A 20,398-nucleotide genomic window follows, 5' to 3' on the forward strand; every position below is an offset into this window, starting at 1 on the left:
GTATCAGGTGTGTGGGCTGGGTATCAGGTGTGTGGGCTGGGTATCAGGTGTGTGGGCTGGGTATCGACCTAAACATCTGGCAATCCGGAAATCCATTCAGTAGATAAAATGTTTATTATTGTTACCAACACAGGTCTCTAGTGACCTACTGCCAACATTTCAAAAGATCAGTCTTGCCTCAGAACCTTCTCAGCCGTCATGAGCAATACGATCAGTCTACCTGTCCCAGTGGCCGCATTTGTGATGAGGATATTGCTAGATTATTGTACTGATAGCTCAGCCAATAGTGATGAATTGGTCTCATCGCTTTAGGGTGTGGAAATACAATCCGATATTAACAATTGTGTAGTACTTATAGAAGCAGTGTCCGAACGTACAAAACTTCACCACTGCACCCAAAACAGTCAAACTCCTGGGGCTCCGTCTGTTGGGCTCCGTCTGTTGGACTCCGTCTGTTGGACTCCGTCTGTTGGGCTCCGTCAGTTGGGCTCTGTCTGTTGGGCTCCGTCTGTTGGACTCCGTCTGTTGGGCTCCGTCAGTTGGCCTCCGTCTGTTGGGCTCCGTCTGTTGGGCTCCGTCTGTTGGACTCCGTCTGTTGGACTCCGTCTGTTGGGCTCCGTCTGTTGGACTCCGTCTGTTGGACTCCGTCTGTTGGGCTCCGTCTGTTGGGCTCCGTCTGTTGGACTCCGTCTGTTGGACTCCATCTGTTGGGATGCGTCTGTTGGGATCCGTCTGTTGGGCTTCGTCAGTTGGGATCCATCAGTTGGGCTCCATCTGTTGGGATCCGTCTGTTAGACTCCGTCTGTTGGGCTCCGTCTGTTGGGATCCGTCTGTTGGACTCCGTCTGTTGGGCTCCGTCTGTTGGGATGCGTCTGTTAATAGTAGGGATGGCAGTCCACAGGTCATTTTTTTGGGGGGGGGGGAAATTACCTGTGCGGGCCAGGGTTTTCAGGAAAATTTAGAAAATTACCTGTGCGGGCCAGGGTTTTCAGGTCCAAAATCACCTGTGCGGGCCAGGGTTTTCAGGTCCAAAATCACCTGTGCGGGCCAGGGTTTTGAGGTTCAATATCCCGCGTAAGAGTGAGGGTTTTCAGGTAAATTTTGTGTCACAGATTTTAGAAGTTGTTAAAGTTCTTATGATGAAAATAATTTCCGAGACTTAGAAGTTTGTTAAAGGCCTTACGGGAGAAATTCAAATATCGTGTGTAGCGCTTTAGGGTTTTCAGGAGAACTCTACGGACATATTTTACCTGTTTTCAACTTACAAAATTCGTCTGTGTGAGCCATGGTTTAAAGGTAAATTTAGAAAATCACCTGTGCGGGCCAGGGTTTTCAGGTCCCAAATGTTCTGTGCGGGCCAGGGTTTTCCCTTCCCCTGCCTCTCCCGCTTGTACCTCACACCTCCTCCCTCCCCCCCTTACCTCACAATCTCTCGCGTCACCTTTATTTACCTTAGGCCAGCCAGCCAGACGCTTCGTGTAGGTCGCCTCTTATCTTATCTTATCTTATCTTCTCCTTAATATCTGGACCGTCCCTCCACCCTCTCTCTCTCCTCTTCATATTATTCTCTCTTCCTATTTTTCTGACATCGTAATGTTTTGTTCCTTTTTTCATTAACCAGTTAGTTTTATACAAATCAACCGAAGCATCTCAATGTAACCTTTATTACTGAAACTGTCTCCGAGACTATCTAAGCTGGCCCCAGCTACCTGCTCCAGGCTATCTGCCCGAGGCAATCATCACCTGATTACCTGCCCTGTCATCTACCAGTCATTGTCAGTGTTCGCCACCGTAATAATTTATATATATACATTAGGCGTTAATAAAACATATTTATTTATTTATAATTTATTTAGTCATCTAATTCTTAGTTTACACAATTTATAATAAAAGAGTTTATTCCCAGTATTCGCCAATCATTCTCGCTATTAATAAAACAGCCAAACGCTCACTCAGGGGCACACTATCGTTATTACGCTCATTCAGGGGCCCCCTCAGATCGCCTAAGGCCAAAGTCTCAGAGGCCTGTGAAAATTCATCAGAGTCCAGTTCTTGATCAAAATTCATCAGAGTCCAGTTTTCTAGCAAAATTCGTCAGAGTCATGTTCTTTGTCATGTTTTTCATGTACATCATATGTCCTCTGTATAACTTTTATACTCAATATTCATGTTCTCAATGTTCTTAGCATGTTCTTCACATGTTCAGTGTTCATTCTTTGTATTCCCTGCATGATCACTCTATTCATCAACTTTTTCTTACATGTTTTCTATGCTCACCGTATGTTCACTATGTTCTTTGTCATGTTTTTCATGTACATCATATGTTCTCTGTATAACTTTTATACTCAATATTCATGTTCTCAATGTTCTTAGCTTGTTCTTCACATGTTCAGTGATCATTCTTTGTATTCCCTATGTTCCTTATCATGTCTTCATATTCTCTATAAGTTCATATTCCATGCATGTTCACTCTATTCATAACCTTTTTCTTACATGTTTTTTATGTTCACCGTATGTTCACTGTGTTCATTCCCCTACTTAACCTCAATTTTTTTTTATGTTCTTTGTTTCTTTAAACCAATTTGTTTCTTCCATTCACTAACTAGTTCTTTGTCAAATAATATTATACTGCAATACAGTTCCCTCAACATTTTTAGTCACCCAGTTTTTATTTGCAAACTATGTCAAAGTAATTCTCGTAGTAAACTTAATAGTTCCACCAACCCCGTTCTTAAACAAATCTACACTTTATTCAGTTCCAAATTTACAAAGACAAACCTTTCTTGTAACTTCTTAACTAAAAATCTTTCACCAATCAACTAAAACATAGTCACTTTCCTCTTTTCTCAACTAAACTTATTATCCATTCAACCAAAAAATAGTCAAAGGAATCTTTCCTACACTGTTCATAACTTCACTTATTCCCTAGTCATCAGAAAATAACCGTGTTCTTCATGTTTCATTGTCATGTCATAACTAAAATTATCCATCAATCAACAGAAAAAGTCATATTCATCATCATTGTTCCTAACTAAAATTATGTTTTGTCAAGTAAGAAAAAATAGTCAAAGATATCTTTCATCGCTGTTCTTAACTGACATTATACTTCTGGGAGCACAAAATAGTCTCCCTCGTCATGTTTTGTCTTTTTCCTTAACTAAAAGTATTCATCAGTCAACTAAAAAATAGTTACTTCATCATGTTTCCTTGTCATTTCGGAACTAAAATTATATGTCGCTAAGAAAGAAAAATAGTCAAATGTAACTTTTTCAGCATTTTCGTAAAAATTATATGTCGTTAAGTAAGAAAAATAGTCAAAGGTGCTCTCCGTAACACCAAAGTTACTCTTCGAGACATCAAAGTTACTCTTCAATACATCAAGGACTTACTCAAAGACACCAAAGTTGCACTCAAAAACATCCTTTGAGACATCAAAGACATCCTTTAAGACATCAAAGACACCTCTCAAGGCATCAAAGACACTCTCAAACACACCAAAAGGCACTCTTCGAGATATCAAAGTTATTCTTCGAAACATAAAAGTTGCTCTGTAAGATATCTTCGTTCATCAAACTTATTCTCAGAGATATCTAAAGTTATTCTCAGAACAATCAAAAGTTATTCTAAGACAACAAAAGTTATTCTCAGAGCTACCCAAAGCTATTCTCAGAGTCATCAAAGCTATTCTCAGAGTCATCAAAGTTGTTCCAAAAGACGTTAAAAATTAATCTCAGTCATCAAACTTGTTCTCAAAGTCATCAAAGTTAATCTTAGAGTTATCAAAGGGAATCTCTACCTCACTTTTGTTCATCAAAGTTGATCTCAGAGTTAACAAAGGTAATCTCTAACTCACTCTCGTTCATCAAAGTTGTTTCAAAGACATCAAAGTTAATCTCAGAGTTATCCAAAGATATTCTCATGTCCACAAAAGTTATTCCAAGAGACGTCAAAGTTAATCTCAGACATCTTCGTTCATAAAAGTTATTCTCAGAGACATCTAAAGTTATTCTCTAAGACATCAAAGTTATTCTAAGAGCTATCAAAAGTTATTCTCAGTCATGATATGTTATTCTCTAAGTAACCTTCCGTTCATCAAAGACATTCTCTAAGCCCTCAAAGTTATTCTCTAAGATAACAAAGTCATTCCCAGAGTCATCAAAAAGTTATTCTCAGAGTCACCTTCGTTATTCAAAGAAGCCTTCTGAGACATCCTCGTTCAACAAAACTGTCCTCAGAGCCATAAAAAAAGTTAAATACGGTCATCAAAGTTGTTCTCTAAGTATCTTTTCGTTCATCAGAGAAGCTTTCTAAGACATCTTTGTTCATCAAAGTTGTTCTCTAAGCCCTCAAAGTTATTCTCTAAGATAACAAAGTCATTCCCAAAGTCATCAAAAAGTTATTCTCAGAGTCACCTTCGTTATTCAAAGAAGCCTTCTGAGACATCCTCGTTCAACAAAACTGTCCTCAGAGCCATAAAAAAAGTTAAATACGGTCATCAAAGTTATTCTCTAAGTATCTTTTCGTTCATCAGAGAAGCTTTCTAAGACATCTTTGTTCATCAAAGTTGTTCTCTAAGACATCAATGTTGTTTCTCTAAGGCATCAAAGGTGTTCTCTAAATCATAAAAGTTAATCTCTAAGTCTCTTTCGTTCATTAGAGAAACTTTCCAATCCATATTCGTTGACCAAAGTTATTCTCAGAGTCATCAAAGTGATCTCTAATTCACCTTCGTTCTCCAAAAGTTGTTCTCTAAGACACCTTCGTTCATCAAAGAAACTCTCATTCTTCCATCATGTTATTCTTTAAGACATCTTCAGTCATAAAATTTCTCTCCAAAATGTAACTAGTTCAGCTTTTCATACCCAACCTGCACTTCTGTTAAAATATATTTCCTTAGTAGCTTTACCCTAAAACTGTTTTCTGAACTACACTGTTCAAACCTACGTAACCTATCCTCTCCACCCAATGTTACTTAGTTAACGTAACGTTCCTAAACCTAACTTTACCTATTCTAACTTAACTTACCTTACCTTTACCTATCTTACCTAACTTAACCTGCATAACCTAACTTTACCTCTTACTTTACCTCTTACCTAACTTTATTAAGTTACTAACATAACTTACCTTACCTTACCTATCTTACCTAACTTTACCTATCCTAACATAACTTAACCTGCATAACCTAACTTTACCTCTCCTAACATAACTTACCTTACCTTACCAATCTTACCTAACTTTACCTATCTTACCTAACTTACATAACCTAACCTAACTTATCCTGCTTAACCTAACTTACCTAACTTAACCTGTATAACCTAACCTGCTTAACCTAACTTACCTTACCTTACCTATCTTACCTATCTTACCTTACCTTACCTATCTTACCTAACTTACCTAACTTAACCTGCATAACCTAACTTTACCTATCCTAACATGACTTACCTTACATTACCTATCTTACCTAACTTAACCTGCATAACCTAACTTTACCTATCTTACCTTACCTTACCTATCTTACCTAACTTACCTAACCTAACCTAACTTTACCTATCTTACCTTACCTTACCTATCTTACCTAACTTATCCTGCTTAACCTAACTTAACTTACCTTACCTTACCTATCTTATCTAACTTACCTAACTTAACCTGCCTAACCTAACTTACCCTACCTTACCTAACTTACCTAACTTAACCAGCTTAACCTAACTTACCTTACCTTACCTAACTTACCTAACTTAACCTAACTTATCCTGTTTAACCTACCTTAACCTGCTCTACCTAACTTACATAACTTATCTTACCTATCCTAACCTAACCTAACTTGCTTTACCTAACTTAATCTTACATTCCCAAACTGATGTATCCTAACTTATCTAGTCCAACCAGACATGTTCTAACTTACATAATTATTCCTGCTTGTCTTTTGTGTTTCGTCAATCATTGTCTCGTATTCATTTACTCATTTCAAGGGTTAATTTCTCAAATGGACATTTTTTGCATTTCAAGTGTTATTTGTTTAAGATTGGGTGTTTAACCACTTCAAAGGATTTTTGTTATATATGGGAATTTACGCGTTTCAAGGGCATATTTCTCAAATGGTCATTTTTGCAGATCAAGGGTTATTTGTTAAAGTTCATCAAGCTGCTCATAAGTTGTATTTATTATGTTTGTTATTATTTATTTGTTATTCCCCAACCCCTTAACCTAACCTCTTATAATCTTAGTGTATTTAGTAGGTTCTATCATATGTTCTTGTTCCCCAACCCTTTAACCTAACCTTTCAGATGTAGTTTATTGTGTTTTTTGACGTATTTGTTGAATATAATATCCTTTTCCTAACCTTTCAGATGTAGTTTTGTTTCTCCTTTTTGTATATTTGTACCCAAACCCACCATCCCACTTAACCTTCTTTCCTTCTTTTACTTTGTTTCTCCTACTCCTTCTAACTCTCCTTTTCTATCTCTCTCCCTTATTCTCTCTCTTCCTCCCCCCCCCCTCTCTCACTCATTTGCTCAAATGCTCTCTTCTTTCTCAAATTCAAGTCTTAATGCTCCCATTCACTTAGTTTTTCTTTTCTCAAATTCAAGTCTAGTGCTCCCATGCTCTTCCTCCCCCCCTCTCTCTTACTCTTTTCTCCTCGTTTCATGCTCTCACTCACTTGCTCTCTTGTTTTTCTCAATTTAAAGTCTTAGTAGATCTGATTCTTTACTATTGTAATTTTATTATTACTAAGATAAAGAATGAACTTATATGTGAAAACAAAGTAAAAGAAAGAAAGAAGGTTAAGTGGGATGGTGGGTTTGGGTAAAAATATACAAAAAGGAGAAACAAAACTACATCTGAAATGTTAGGTAAAGGATAATATATTCAACAAATACGTCAAAAAACACAATAAACTACATCTGAAAGGTTAGGTTAAAGGGTTGGGGAATAAGAACATATGATAGAACCTACTAAATACACTAAGATTATAAGAGGTTAGGTTAAGGGGTTGGGGAATAAGAATAAATAATAACAAACATATAAATACAACTTATGAGCAACTTGATGAACTTTAACAAATAACCCTTGATCTGCAAAAATGACCATTTGAGAAATATGCCCATGAAACGAGTAAATTCCCATATATAACAAAAATCCTTTGAAATGGTTAAACACCCAATCTTAAACAAATAACACTTGAAATGCAAAAAATGTCCATTTGAGAAATTAACCCTTGAAATGAGTAAATGAATATGAGACAATGATTGACGAAACACAAAAGACAAGCAGGAATAATTATGTAAGTTAGATCATGTCTGGTTGGACTAGATAAGTTAGGATACATCAGTTTGGGAATGTAAGATTAAGTTAGGTAAAGCAAGTTAGGTTAGGTTAGGATAGGTAAGATAAGTTACATAAGTTAGGTAGAGCAGGTTAAGTTAGGTAAGGTAGGTTAAGCAGGATAAGTTAGGTTAAGTTAGGTAAGGTAAGGTAAGTTAGGTTAAGCTGGTTAAGTTAGGTAAGGTAGGGTAAGTTAGGTTAGGCAGGTTAAGTTAGGTAAGTTAGATAAGATAGGTAAGGTAAGTTAAGTTAGGTTAAGCAGGATAAGTTAGGTTAGGTTTGGTAAGTTAGGTAAGGTAAGGTAAGTTAGGTGAAGTTAGGTTAGGTTAGGTAAGTTATGTAAGATAGGTAAGGTAAGGTAAGATAGGTAAAGTTAGGTTATGCAGGTTAAGTTAGGTAAGATAGGTAATGTAAGGTAAGTCATGTTAGGATAGGTAAAGTTAGGTTATGCAGGTTAAGTTAGGTAAGTTAGGTAAGATAGGTAAGGTAAGGTAAGATATGTAAGATAGGTAAGGTAAGGTAAGTTAGGTTAAGCAGGTTAGGTTATACAGGTTAAGTTAGGTAAGTTAGGTTAAGCAGGATAAGTTAGGTTAGGTTATGTAAGTTAGGTAAGATAGGTAAAGATAGGTAAGATTGGTAAGGTAAGGTAGGATAGGTAAAGTTAGGTTGAGCAGGTTAAGTTAAGTAAGATAGGTAATGTAAGGTAAGTCATGTTAGGATAGGTAAAGTTAGGTTTAGCAGGTAAGTTAGGTAAGTTAGGTAAGGTAATGTAAGTTAAGTTAGGACAGGTAAAGTTAGGTTATGCAGGTTAGGTTAGGTTAAGTTATGTAAGTTAGGTTAAGCAGGATAAGTTAGGTAAATGTAGGTAAGTTAGGTTAAGCAAGATAAGTTAGGTAAGGTTAGGTAAGTTAGGTATGATAGGTAAGGTATGGTAAGTTATGTTAGGATAGGTAAAGTTAGGTAAGATAGGTAAGGTAAGGTAAGTTATGTTAGGATATGTAGAGTTAGGTTATGCAGGTTAAGTTAGGTAAGATAGGTAAAGTTAGGTAAGATAGGTAAGGTAAGGTAAGTTATGTTAGGAGAGGTAAAGTTAGGTTATGCAGGTTAAGTTAGGTAAGATAGGTAAAGGTAAGGTAAGTTAAGTTAGGATAGGTAAAGTTAGGTTTAGGAACGTTACGTTAACTAAGTAACATTGGGTGGAGAGGATAGGTTACGTAGGTTTGAACAGTGTAGTTCAGAAAACAGTTTTAGGGTAAAGCGACTAAGAAAATATATTTTAACAGAAGTGCAGGTTTGGTATGAAAAGCTGAACTAGTTACATTTTGGAGAGAAAATTTATGACTGAAGATGTCTTAAAGAATAACATGATGGAAGAAGGAGAGTTTCTTTGATGAACGAAGGTGTCTTAGAGAACAACTTTTTGGAGAACGAAGGGTTGAGCAGGTTAAGTTAAGTAAGATAGGTAATGTAAGGTAAGTCATGTTAAGATAGGTAAAGTTAGGTTTAGCAGGTAAGTTAGGTAAGGTAATGTAAGTTAAGTTAGGACAGGTAAAGTTAGGTTATGCAGGTTAGGTTAGGTTAAGTTATGTAAGTTAGGTTAAGCAGGATAAGTTAGGTAAATGTAGGTAAGTTAGGTTAGGTTAGTTAGGTATGATAGGTAAGGTAAGTTATGTTAGGATAGGTAAAGATAGGTAAGGTAAGGTAAGTTATGTTAGGATAGGTAGAGTTATGTTATGCAGGTAAAGTTATGTTAGGATAGGTAAAGTTAGGTAAGATAAGTAAGGTAAGGTAAGTTATGTTAGGAGAGGTAAAGTTAGGTTATGCAGGTTAAGTTAGGTAAGATAGGTAAAGGTAAGGTAAGTTAAGTTAGAATAGGTAAAGTTAGGTTTAGGAACGTTACGTTAACTAAGTAACATTGGGTGGAGAGGATAGGTTACGTAGGTTTGAACAGTGTAGTTCAGAAAACAGTTTTAGGGTAAAGCGACTAAGGAAATATATTTTAACAGAAGTGCAGGTTGGGTATGAAAAGCTGAACTAGTTACATTTTGGAGAGAAATTTTATGACTGAAGATGTCATAAAGAATAACATGATGGAAGAAGGAGAGTTTCTTTGATGAACGAAGGTGTCTTAGAGAACAACTTTTGGAGAACGAAGGTGAATTAGAGATCACTTTGATGACTCTGAGAATAACTTTGATCAACGAATATGGATTGGAAAGTTTCTCTAATGAACGAAGGAGACTTAGAGATTAACTTTTATGATTTAGAGAACACCTTTGATGCCTTAGAGAAGCAACATTGATGTCTTAGAGAACAACTTTGATGAACAAAGATGTCTTAGAAAGCTTCTCTGATGAACGAAAAGATACTTAGAGAATAACTTTGATGACCGTATTTAACTTTTTTATGGCTCTGAGGAAAGTTTTGTTGAACGAGGATGTCTCAGAAGGCTTCTTTGAATAACGAAGGAGACTCTGAGAATAACTTTTTGATGACTCTGGGAATGACTTTGTTATCTTAGAGAATAACTTTGAGGGCTTAGAGAATGTCTTTGATGAACGGAAGGTTACTTAGAGAATAATATATCATGACTGAGAATAACTTTTGATAGCTCTTAGAATAACTTTGATGTCTTAGAGAATAACTTTAGATGTCTCTGAGAATAACTTTTATGAACGAAGATGTCTGAGATTAACTTTGACGTCTCTTGGAATAACTTTTGTGGACATGAGAATATCTTTGGATAACTCTGAGATTAACTTTGATGTCTTTGAAACAACTTTGATGAACGAGAGTGAGTTAGAGATTACCTTTGTTAACTCTGAGATCAACTTTGATGAACAAAAGTGAGTTAGAGATTCCCTTTGATAACTCTAAGATTAACTTTGATGACTTTGAGAACAAGTTTGATGACTGAGATTAATTTTTAACGTCTTTTGGAACAACTTTGATGACTCTGAGAATAGCTTTGATGACTCTGAGAATAGCTTTGATGACTCTGAGAATAGCTTTGGGTAGCTCTGAGAATAACTTTTGTTGTCTTAGAATAACTTTTGATTGTTCTGAGAATAACTTTAGATATCTCTGAGAATAAGTTTGATGAACGAAGATATCTTACAGAGCAACTTTTATGTTTCGAAGAATAACTTTGATATCTCGAAGAGTGCCTTTTGGTGTGTTTGAGAGTGTCTTTGATGCCTTGAGAGGTGTCTTTGATGTCTTAAAGGATGTCTTTGATGTCTCAAAGGATGTTTTTGAGTGCAACTTTGGTGTCTTTGAGTAAGTCCTTGATGTATTGAAGAGTAACTTTGATGTCTCGAAGAGTAACTTTGGTGTTACGGAGAGCACCTTTGACTATTTTTCTTACTTAACGACATATAATTTTTACGAAAATGCTGAAAAAGTTACATTTGACTATTTTTCTTACTTAGCGACATATAATTTTAGTTACGAAATGACAAGGAAACATGATGAAGTAACTATTTTTTAGTTGACTGATGAATACTTTTAGTTAAGGAAAAAGACAAAACATGACGAGGGAGACTATTTTGTGCTCCCCGAAGTATAATGTCAGTTAAGAACAGCGATGAAAGATATCTTTGAGTATTTTTTCTTACTTGACAAAACATAATTTTAGTTAGGAACAATGATGATGAATATGACTTTTTCTGTTGATTGTTGGATAATTTTAGTTATGACATGATAATGAAACATGAAGAACACGGTTATTTTCTGATGACTAGGGAATAAGTGAAGTTATGAACAGTGTTGGAAAGATTCCTTTGACTATTTTTTGGTTGAATGGATAATAAGTTTAGTTGAGAAAAGAGGAAAGTGACTATGTTTTAGTTGATTGGTGAAAGATTTTTAGTTAAGAAGTTACAAGAAAGGTTTGTCTTTGTAAATTTGGAACTGAATAAAGTGTAGATTTGTTTAAGAACGGGGTTGGTGGAACTATTAAGTTTACTACGAGAATTACTTTGACATAGTTTGCAAATAAAAACTGGGTAACTAAAATTGTTGAGGGAACTGTATTGCAGTATAATATTATTTGACAAAGAACTAGTTAGTGAATGGAAGAAACAAATTGGTTTAAAGAAACAAAGAACATAAAAAATTGAGGTTAAATAGGGGAATGAACACAGTGAACATACGGTGAACACAGAAAACATGTAAGAAAAAGTTGATGAATAGAGTGAACATGCAGGGAATATGAACTTATAGAGAATATGAAGATATGATAAGAAACATAGGGAATACAAAGAATGATCACTGAACATGTGAAGAACAAGCTATGAACATTGAGAACATGAATATTGAGTATAAAAGTTATACAGAGAACATATGATGTACATGAAAAACATGACAAAGAACATAGTGAACATACGGTGAACACAGAAAACATGTAAGAAAAAGTTGATGAATAGAGTGATCATGCAGGGAATAAGAACTTATAGAGAATATGAAGACATGATAAGGAACATAGGGAATACAAAGAATGAACACTGACCATGTGAAGAACAAGCTAAGAACATTGAGAGCATGAATATTGAGTATAAATGTTATACAGAGAACATATGATGTACATGAAAAACATGACAAAGAACATAGTGAATATACGGGGAAAACGGCAGAAAAACTTTGAACTGAGCATGCTGTGAACATTTGTAGAACATGGAATGAACACAGAAAACATGGAAAAATGTGAAGAACACAGCTGAATATAGAGAAAATATGCAAATACAGGGGGACAAGAGCTGGAGCTCAGTAACTGACTTGATCTTATTTACTACGTCTGAAATATGACTGTTTAAAATTTCAGGGGGATTGGACTGCTAGTAGCGAAAATGTGGTCTCTGTCAGATTTGGGTCTTTAATTGGACTGATTAATTTCGATCATGAACTGGACTCTGAATATTTGGCACAAAGTGAACTCAGGCGAATTTTCGGTATAAACTGGACTCTGACGAATTTTGCTAGAAAACTGGACTCTGATGAATTTCGATCAAGAACTGGACTCTGATGAATTTTCACAGATTACAGGACACTGATGAAATTTGAGCTTAAAACTGTCTCTGACTAATTTTGCTCTCAAAGTAGACTCTGACGAATTTCTGTTGATTATTGGACTCTGATGAAATATGAGCTTAAAACTGTCTCTGACTAATTTTGCTCACAAAGTGGACTCTGTTCGTTTTTAGGTATAAAATGGTCTCTGATGAAATATGAGCTAAAAACTGTCTCTGACTAATTTTGCTCTCAAAGTAGACTCTGGCGAATTTCTGTTGATAATTGGACTCTGATGAAATTTGAGCTTAAAACTGTCTCTGACTAATTTTGCTAGCAAAGTGGATTCTGACGAAAATTGGGTATAAAATGGACTCTGTCAAATTTTCGCAGATTACAGGACTCTGTTCAATTTTGGTCTTTACAGGTGAAATAACCGTAAATGGATATAAAACTAAATGTTATGGCTAAGTTGTCTGTTTTCCTTAACAAATCATCTAAGACAATATTCTCTGAAAATGGTCTTTTTTACAAAATTTGGTCATAAACATATTCTAAATTTACCTGAAAACCTTGGCCCTCACAGGGGATTTTTTCCCTTTGGACCTGAAAACCATGGCTCACACAGGTAACTTTTTCAGAAGTTGAAAACAGGCAAAATATGTCCGTAGAGTTCACCTGGAAATGCTGTGACACAAACACGATATTTTCTAAAATTTTTCTTTAAGATTTTCATACTTATTTTCATTATAAGAACTTTAACAAACTTCTAAGATCTCGGAAATTATTTTTCTCATAAGAACTCCTTACTTCCAAATCTGTGACTCTCCAAATTCGCCTGAAAAACCCTGGCCCGCACAGGTGATTTTGGACCTGAAAACCCTGGCCCGCACAGGTGATTTTGGACCTGAAAACCCTGGCCCGCACAGGTAATTTTCTAAATTTACCTGAAAACCCTGGCCCGCACAGGTAATTCCCCCCCCCCCCAAAAAAAAAATGACCTGTGGACTGCCATCCCTACTACTTCTGTTGGGATGTGTCTGTTGGGATCCGTCTGTTGGACTCCGTCTGTTGGACTCCGTCTGTTGGGATCCGTCTGTTGGGATGCATCTGTTGGGATCCATCTGTTGGACTCCGTCTGTTGGGCTCCGTCTGTTGGGATCCGTCAGTTGTGCTTCGTCTGTTGGGATCAGTCTGCTGGACTCCGACTGTTGGGATCCGTCGGTTGGGATCCGTCGGTTGGACTCCGTCTGTTGGGCTCCGTCTGTTGGGATGCATCTATTGGGATGCGTCTGTTGGGATCCGTCTGTTGGGATCCGTCTGTTGGGATCCGTCTGTTGGGCTCCGTCTGTTGGGATTCGTCTGTTGGGATCCGTCTGTTGGGATCCGTCTGTTTGGATCCGTCTGTTGGGATCCGTCTATTGGGATCCGTCTGTTGGGCTCCATCTGTTGTGATTCGTCTGTTGTGCTCCGTCTATTGTGCTCCGTCTGTTGTGCTCCGTCTGTTGGGATCCGCCTGTTGGGATCTGTCTGTTGGGCTCCCTCTTTTGGGCTCCGTTTGTTGGGCTCCGTCTGTTGGGCTCCGTCTGTTGGGCTCTGTCTGTTGGGCTCCATCTGCTGGGCTCCGTCTGTTGACCGCCATTTACACTAGGAAGTTCAAGTTAGCTTGGCGTGAAACAATTGGCTTAGAATGAATGCTTGAGTGTAGAGTAATGTAAAACACAGCAAGAGGAGGTCCACTCACCATAATAAACTGTTGGGCTTGGCTGAAGGACTTGAGGACGAAGGCCGATAACCAGGTGGAGCCGGAGTCGTCAGCGTTGCCGAAGGCGCTGAAGGAGCCGTCACCTCTACGGTAGAGGAGCTCCCGTTGGTACCCTGCAGGCAGCCACTAATGAAATTATTGCCAACTAATACATTAACTAGTTACTACAACACGCTCTTATAACAAAAGCATAAAAATTAAAGAAACAACAGAAAGCCAATAGCCATATACATGTCTCACCTGCACTAGAAACAATTAAGTGATCTACACGTCTGTTACGGTATCCCGAAATTTGTAACACAAATCAACAAACATGTTTCCATACCAGTATTTACCCAGGACTTCGACGGGTATTTCGACGGTCTTCCTGATTGTTTTGCACGTTATGGGAATATTGCTTAATTCATTTTCTTCCTCTGCTTAAAACATCTGTTTGTATTTTTTAAATTGTCTAATCTTTCTAGTGTGAACACTGATGTAAAGTATTCATAGCGTTGGCTGCCTTTTTATCATTAATTGAAATTTGGTTGGACTTATCTGCGAAGGGTCCTATCGAGTCTTTTATCTTTATTCTACTTCTCTGGTGGGCATAAATATACTTTGGACCTTTCATTATATTTTGAGCAAGTTTTCTTTCATAGTTCCTTTTACCTGTTCTTGTGCCCTGAGCAGAGAAATAAAAGCCCTTCTATATGTGTGAACCCGTGTGCCTCCTGGTGGACTCTTAATTCTTTCAGAGGTTTTGCCTTGCTGTTATAGCACTGGTGACAACCCGTCATCCACCTCCTCCTCCTTTTACTTTTCCTTCTTGGTACTCACTCAGATCCAAGCTCAGTGTTAAATTTTTTAAATTTCCCCACGAAGCTTCCACGTCTCTGACTGCCAAGAGATATTTTGCAGTTTCTGTATCATTCTGTGATACAGGAACTGCATCATACAGGAACTCCTCGAAAGCAGTCTAGAACGTTATCGTTCCAGACCTTTATATGGGTTTCTATAATTGTGTTCTATCTTAGAATATAACGGGGCGAGCTTCTCTTGCTGAGTTTGATCGACCACGACCTCCTCTGGTGTTAGCACAAGGTCCAGAGTGTTGCTGCCTCGTGTGGGCTGTACCACGTGCTGAATAAAAAATATGAGTCTTGTACCAGGCCAAGAAATTGTTCCTCTTCGGCTTGTGATTTTGGATTCACCCAAAATCCATTGTGTAGTGATTAAAATCTACCATTATAAGAGCTTGGACTTCACCATATTTTTCACGATATGTAAATCTTGAAATTCCTCTTCTGAAGCTGTGTCTGCCCTGTAGCCTACTTCCACACTCTGTTATAATTTCCAGTAACGATGAGCCAGCTGCCACCGTTACAGCTGTAACTGCCTACCAGCTGTAACGGTGAGCAAGCTGTACCTTTGTGCTAGCTGCAACGGTGAGCCAGCTGTAACTGAGCCAGCTGTAACGGTGAGCCAGCTGTAACTGAGCCAGCTGTAACGGTGAGCCAACTGTAACGTTGAGCCAGCTCTAACTGAGCCATCTGTAACGGCGAGCCAGCTGTAACGTTGAGCTAGCTCTAACTGAGCCAGCTGTAACAATGAGCCAGCTGTAACGGTGAGCCAGCCAGATACCAATCAAGTGGTAACCCGGCATCTGGTCCCCGCGGTGTTCCACACTCTGGATGCCATCGACAGTAGAGTACAAATTTCGGCGTTTTAAAGGTATTTTATCAATTATAATTTTTGTGATAATTAGCATATACCTCCTTAGTTTGGTACCCAACCACTTGGGCTGGACGGTAGAGTGACGTTCTCGCTTCATGCAGGTCGGCGTTCAATCCCCAACTGTCCAATTGGTTGGGCACCATTACTTTCCCCCGTCCCATTCCAAATCCTTATCCTGACCCCTTCCAAGTGCTATATAGTCGTGATGACTTGGCGCTATCTCCTGATAATTCCCTTCCTTAGTTTGGTTCGTGTAGTTTCAAATGCTTATTGTTAGCACAGTGGTCTACGTATTTGGTTAATAACCTCGGGATTTATTCTCTAGGTCGGACAGAAACGGTTGGACATTTTTTCCCTGCGCACGATGTTTACCTAGCGGTAAATAGATAATCAAGTAGCAGTAAATAGGTGTAAATCCACCTAAATCCACTCACCTAGCATTAAATAGATACTCACCTAGGGAAAATAGGTACTCACCTAGCAGTAAATAGGTACTCACCTAGCAGTAAATAGGTACTCACCTAGCAGTAAATAGGTACTCACCTAGCAGTAAATAGGTACTCACCTAGCAGTAAATAGGTACTCGAGAGTTTCTAAAGTGTAGTAGAGCCACCAGGGTTAGCTATAGTTGACTACGGGGGACCTGGAATAAGCCCAAGTACGGACTCTCTGCCTGACGACGATATTAATAAGAGACGTATACCACATTGTTAGAGTTTGCTGACGAGACAGCCAGAGTTGTTCTGAAGCACATGTAAACTCCGGCCCACACTTGTTCACAGTAAACTAACGCGTTTAGTATTAACTCAGGTTTTAAACATGGGCACGTCCAGGAACCATTGTGGGCCGTAGTTTTGATGACTAATACGGGATCACCATAGCCCGTGCTGCTTGGAACTTTTGTTCCGAGTAGCTGAATCTAAAACAACAACATTACTTAGCTTGAGGGACAGCAGGTACTGACCAGTCATCACCCACGTTGTCAGACCTCAGACCGACCATAGCCAGAAATATTGGCTAACTGTCCTTACATAGATAGAGATAATAATGAGGTTACCGGTCTTCATGTAGGTGAGGAGCCTCCTTGTGGTCTCCGGGGTGGTCTGGTTGGAGGCCTTCAGGTACTGCATGATGAAGATGTTGGGCACGAAGTTGATCATGTTCTGCTCCCCACACCCGTACGGCATCCGGATCAGGCTCCCCAAATTCTACAAGGAATTATGGAAATATTCTGGGTTATAATGTGTTAAGAAGCCGTTGCACATGCACCAAGCATCCACCGTTGTATGCATGCAACACGGTGTATGTAAAGTGCATGCAACACTTTATTATTAGTGTCATATCAGCAAGTCTCTTTCACTTCACAAGAAATTACAGTGTAATAATTTCTTGTGATGTCAAATCAGAAGGAAAATTATATTTAAAATGACTACTATAAGAACTATATAAGATGATATTTAAACGGAGATTGAATTATTGTTCTAAATATTTGAAAAATAATTGTTTCATTAATTTACTTAACTTCAAAGAAAGGACACCACAAAATTTTCTAAAAATAGAGAATGGAGCATTAATTGTTCTATAGTATCCAGCATGAAAGTCGATAAGGCATATAATTTTTTATTTTAATCAATTAGTGTATATAAAGAGATCATGAAGCCCAAACAGGTGATATGAGAGCCCAGAATATCTTACCTGACAATGGTATTGAGCTGCACTAATGTTTACTCTGATGCATGTTAGTATGTAACCAACATATGGGGGGATATTGCTCACCTTGTTACACTGATCTCTCAACAAGATAGTCCCTATGGTTTAAGGTTTACACATAACTATCACAGAGAACATGAGTGAGTGAGTGAGTACCTCGAGTGTGAGAGCGATGAGGTCACCGACGGCCGTGACCCAGCCTCGCTCTGACCCCTCCACCATGACCTGTGGGGTCTCCAGCTCCCACGCCTCCAGCGAGTCCTCGCCAGTCTCAAAGTCTGCAACAACAACAAATATACTTCACCAAATATCTAAACAATATACAATGAGTATTTCCTAAAACAAGTCTTGTGTAGGTCATTTCTAATACAAAAATAATGGCTAGCACTGGAACAAAATTTTGGTAGAGCAGTGTGAGGACAGCATATATAACTCTAGATGGGGTACCCAGCGATGTCCGGGTCTCTCCCCCCCCCCTCAACCCCTCCTCCTCACTCCAACTCCCTAATTCTCTCTCATTCCCATCCTACCTCCCTCCATCCAGTAACAGCCGAGAAATCTGCTTGTGAGCAAACTATGAAATTAATAATATTGGTTTGATTGTCCTTAGAGTCGGTGTTTGTAGCAACAGGAGCAAATCCAACTTAAAGAGGGGCATGAGGAGCCGAATGCATCCACCTTTGACAATTACCATACAATAACAATTCACCATGGAAAGTTGAATGAGGCTAATTACAACCATCGCCTCCAACCGAAGATAGACTAACAAGCAGACATTCTCTTTTACAGATATACTAAAGGAGGATAACCGGCTGTGCTCGGGTCTCCCTCGCCCCTCTCTCCGAATCTTCCCCTTCTCATCTCGCTTTCCCTATCATGTCTTTTCTTCCCATCTCCTCCCATGTCAAACTTTCTCCCCGTTGATCCCCCCTTCTCTCCTGTACACCTTTTCCAATCTTCCCCTCTCTCCAGTACCCTATTTAAGCACCCTTCTTCTACCCATTGTTCAAGCATTCTTCTTCTACCACCTTTTCCTTGCCTGTGAGCTGCCGACGCCTGACCTTACCACTGTACCGCGGTGGAGTAAGCGGCTGGCAGCGCCTTGGTCACCAGTCACTAAACAGCTCCAGGTGATAGTCTCTGATATATATCACATTAGTGTGATTTATCTGTTTATTATTATTAATTATCGTTATCAGTATAATGACAAGGTCAATATCACCAAACATCTCACCGAGTCTAGTGTAAGAGAGAGATGGGACTGATGGCATATGATCATGCAAAATGATCTGGTCGTTAGCCGCGTGAAGCACCAATGTAGAGTTGGGCCTAGAGCTTAAGTAACGAGCCGAGTGTTGACAGTCACACTGATCCCTGAGGGTGACAGTCACACTGATCACTGAGGGTGACAGTCACACTGATCACTGAGGGTGACAGTCACACTGATCACTGAGGGTGACAGTCACACTGATCACTGAGGGTGACAGTCACACTGATCACTGAGGGTGACAGTCACACTGATCACTGAGGGTGACAGTCACACTGATCACTGAGGGTGACAGTCACACTGATCACTGAGGGTGACAGTCACACTGATCACTGAGGGTGACAGTCACACTGATCACTGAGGGTGACAGTCACACTGATCACTGAGGGTGACAGTCACACTGATCACTGAGGGTGACAGTCACACTGATCACTGAGGGTGACGGTCACACTGACCACTGAGGGTGACAGTCACACTGATCACTGAGGGTGACGGTCACACTGATCACTGAGGGTGACGGTCACACTGATCACTGAGGGTGACGGTCACACTGATCACTGAGGGTGACGGTCACACTGATCACTGAGGGTGACGGTCACACTGATCACTGAGGGTGACGGTCACACTGATCACTGAGGGTGACGGTCACACTGATCACTGAGGGTGACGGTCACACTGATCACTGAGGGTGACGGTCACACTGATCACTGAGGGTGACGGTCACACTGATCACTGAGGGTGACGGTCACACTGATCACTGAGGGTGACGGTCACACTGATCACTGAGGGTGACGGTCACACTGATCACTGAGGGTGACGGTCACACTGATCACTGAGGGTGACGGTCACACTGATCACTGAGGGTGACGGTCACACTGATCACTGAGGGTGACGGTCACACTGATCACTGAGGGTGACGGTCACACTGATCACTGAGGGTGACGGTCACACTGATCACTGAGGGTGACGGTCACACTGATCACTGAGGGTGACGGTCACACTGATCACTGAGGGTGACAGTCACACTGATCACTGAGGGTGACAGTCACACTGATCACTGAGGGTGACAGTCACACTGATCACTGAGGGTGACAGTCACACTGATCACTGAGGGTGACAGTCACACTGATCACTGAGGGTGACAGTCACACTGATCACTGAGGGTGACAGTCACACTGATCACTGAGGGTGACAGTCACACTGATCACTGAGGGTGACAGTCACACTGACCACTGAGGGTGACAGTCACACTGATCACTGAGGGTGACAGTCACACTGACCACTGAGGGTGACAGTCACACTGACCACTGAGGGTGACAGTCACACTGATCACTGAGGGTGACAGTCACACTGACCACTGAGGGTGACAGTCACACTGATCACTGAGGGTGACAGTCACACTGATCACTGAGGGTGACAGTCACACTGACCACTGAGGGTGACAGTCACACTGATCACTGAGGGTGACAGTCACACTGATCACTGAGGGTGACAGTCACACTGATCACTGAGGGTGACAGTCACACTGATCACTGAGGGTGACAGTCACACTGATCACTGAGGGTGACAGTCACACTGATCACTGAGGGCGACAGTCACACTGATCACTG

General features: G+C 39.6%; 1 protein-coding gene across 1 annotated transcript in view; it reads right to left on the reverse strand.

Moving 5' to 3' along the window:
* The window catches only part of LOC138349723 (murinoglobulin-2-like), a 241,512-nt gene that overhangs the window by 28,719 nt on the left and 192,395 nt on the right, over nt 1–20,398 (reverse strand). Inside the window, exons 19-21 of the mRNA XM_069314539.1 lie at nt 17,678–17,799; nt 16,869–17,019; nt 14,075–14,208 (exon numbers count right to left, since the gene is read on the reverse strand). Coding sequence (XP_069170640.1) covers nt 14,075–14,208; nt 16,869–17,019; nt 17,678–17,799 — 407 coding nt within the window. The remainder of the gene's footprint in view (nt 1–14,074; nt 14,209–16,868; nt 17,020–17,677; nt 17,800–20,398) is intronic.

The sequence above is a fragment of the Procambarus clarkii genome, chromosome 79, assembly GCF_040958095.1.
Source record: "Procambarus clarkii isolate CNS0578487 chromosome 79, FALCON_Pclarkii_2.0, whole genome shotgun sequence".
Taxonomy (NCBI): domain Eukaryota; kingdom Metazoa; phylum Arthropoda; class Malacostraca; order Decapoda; family Cambaridae; genus Procambarus; species Procambarus clarkii.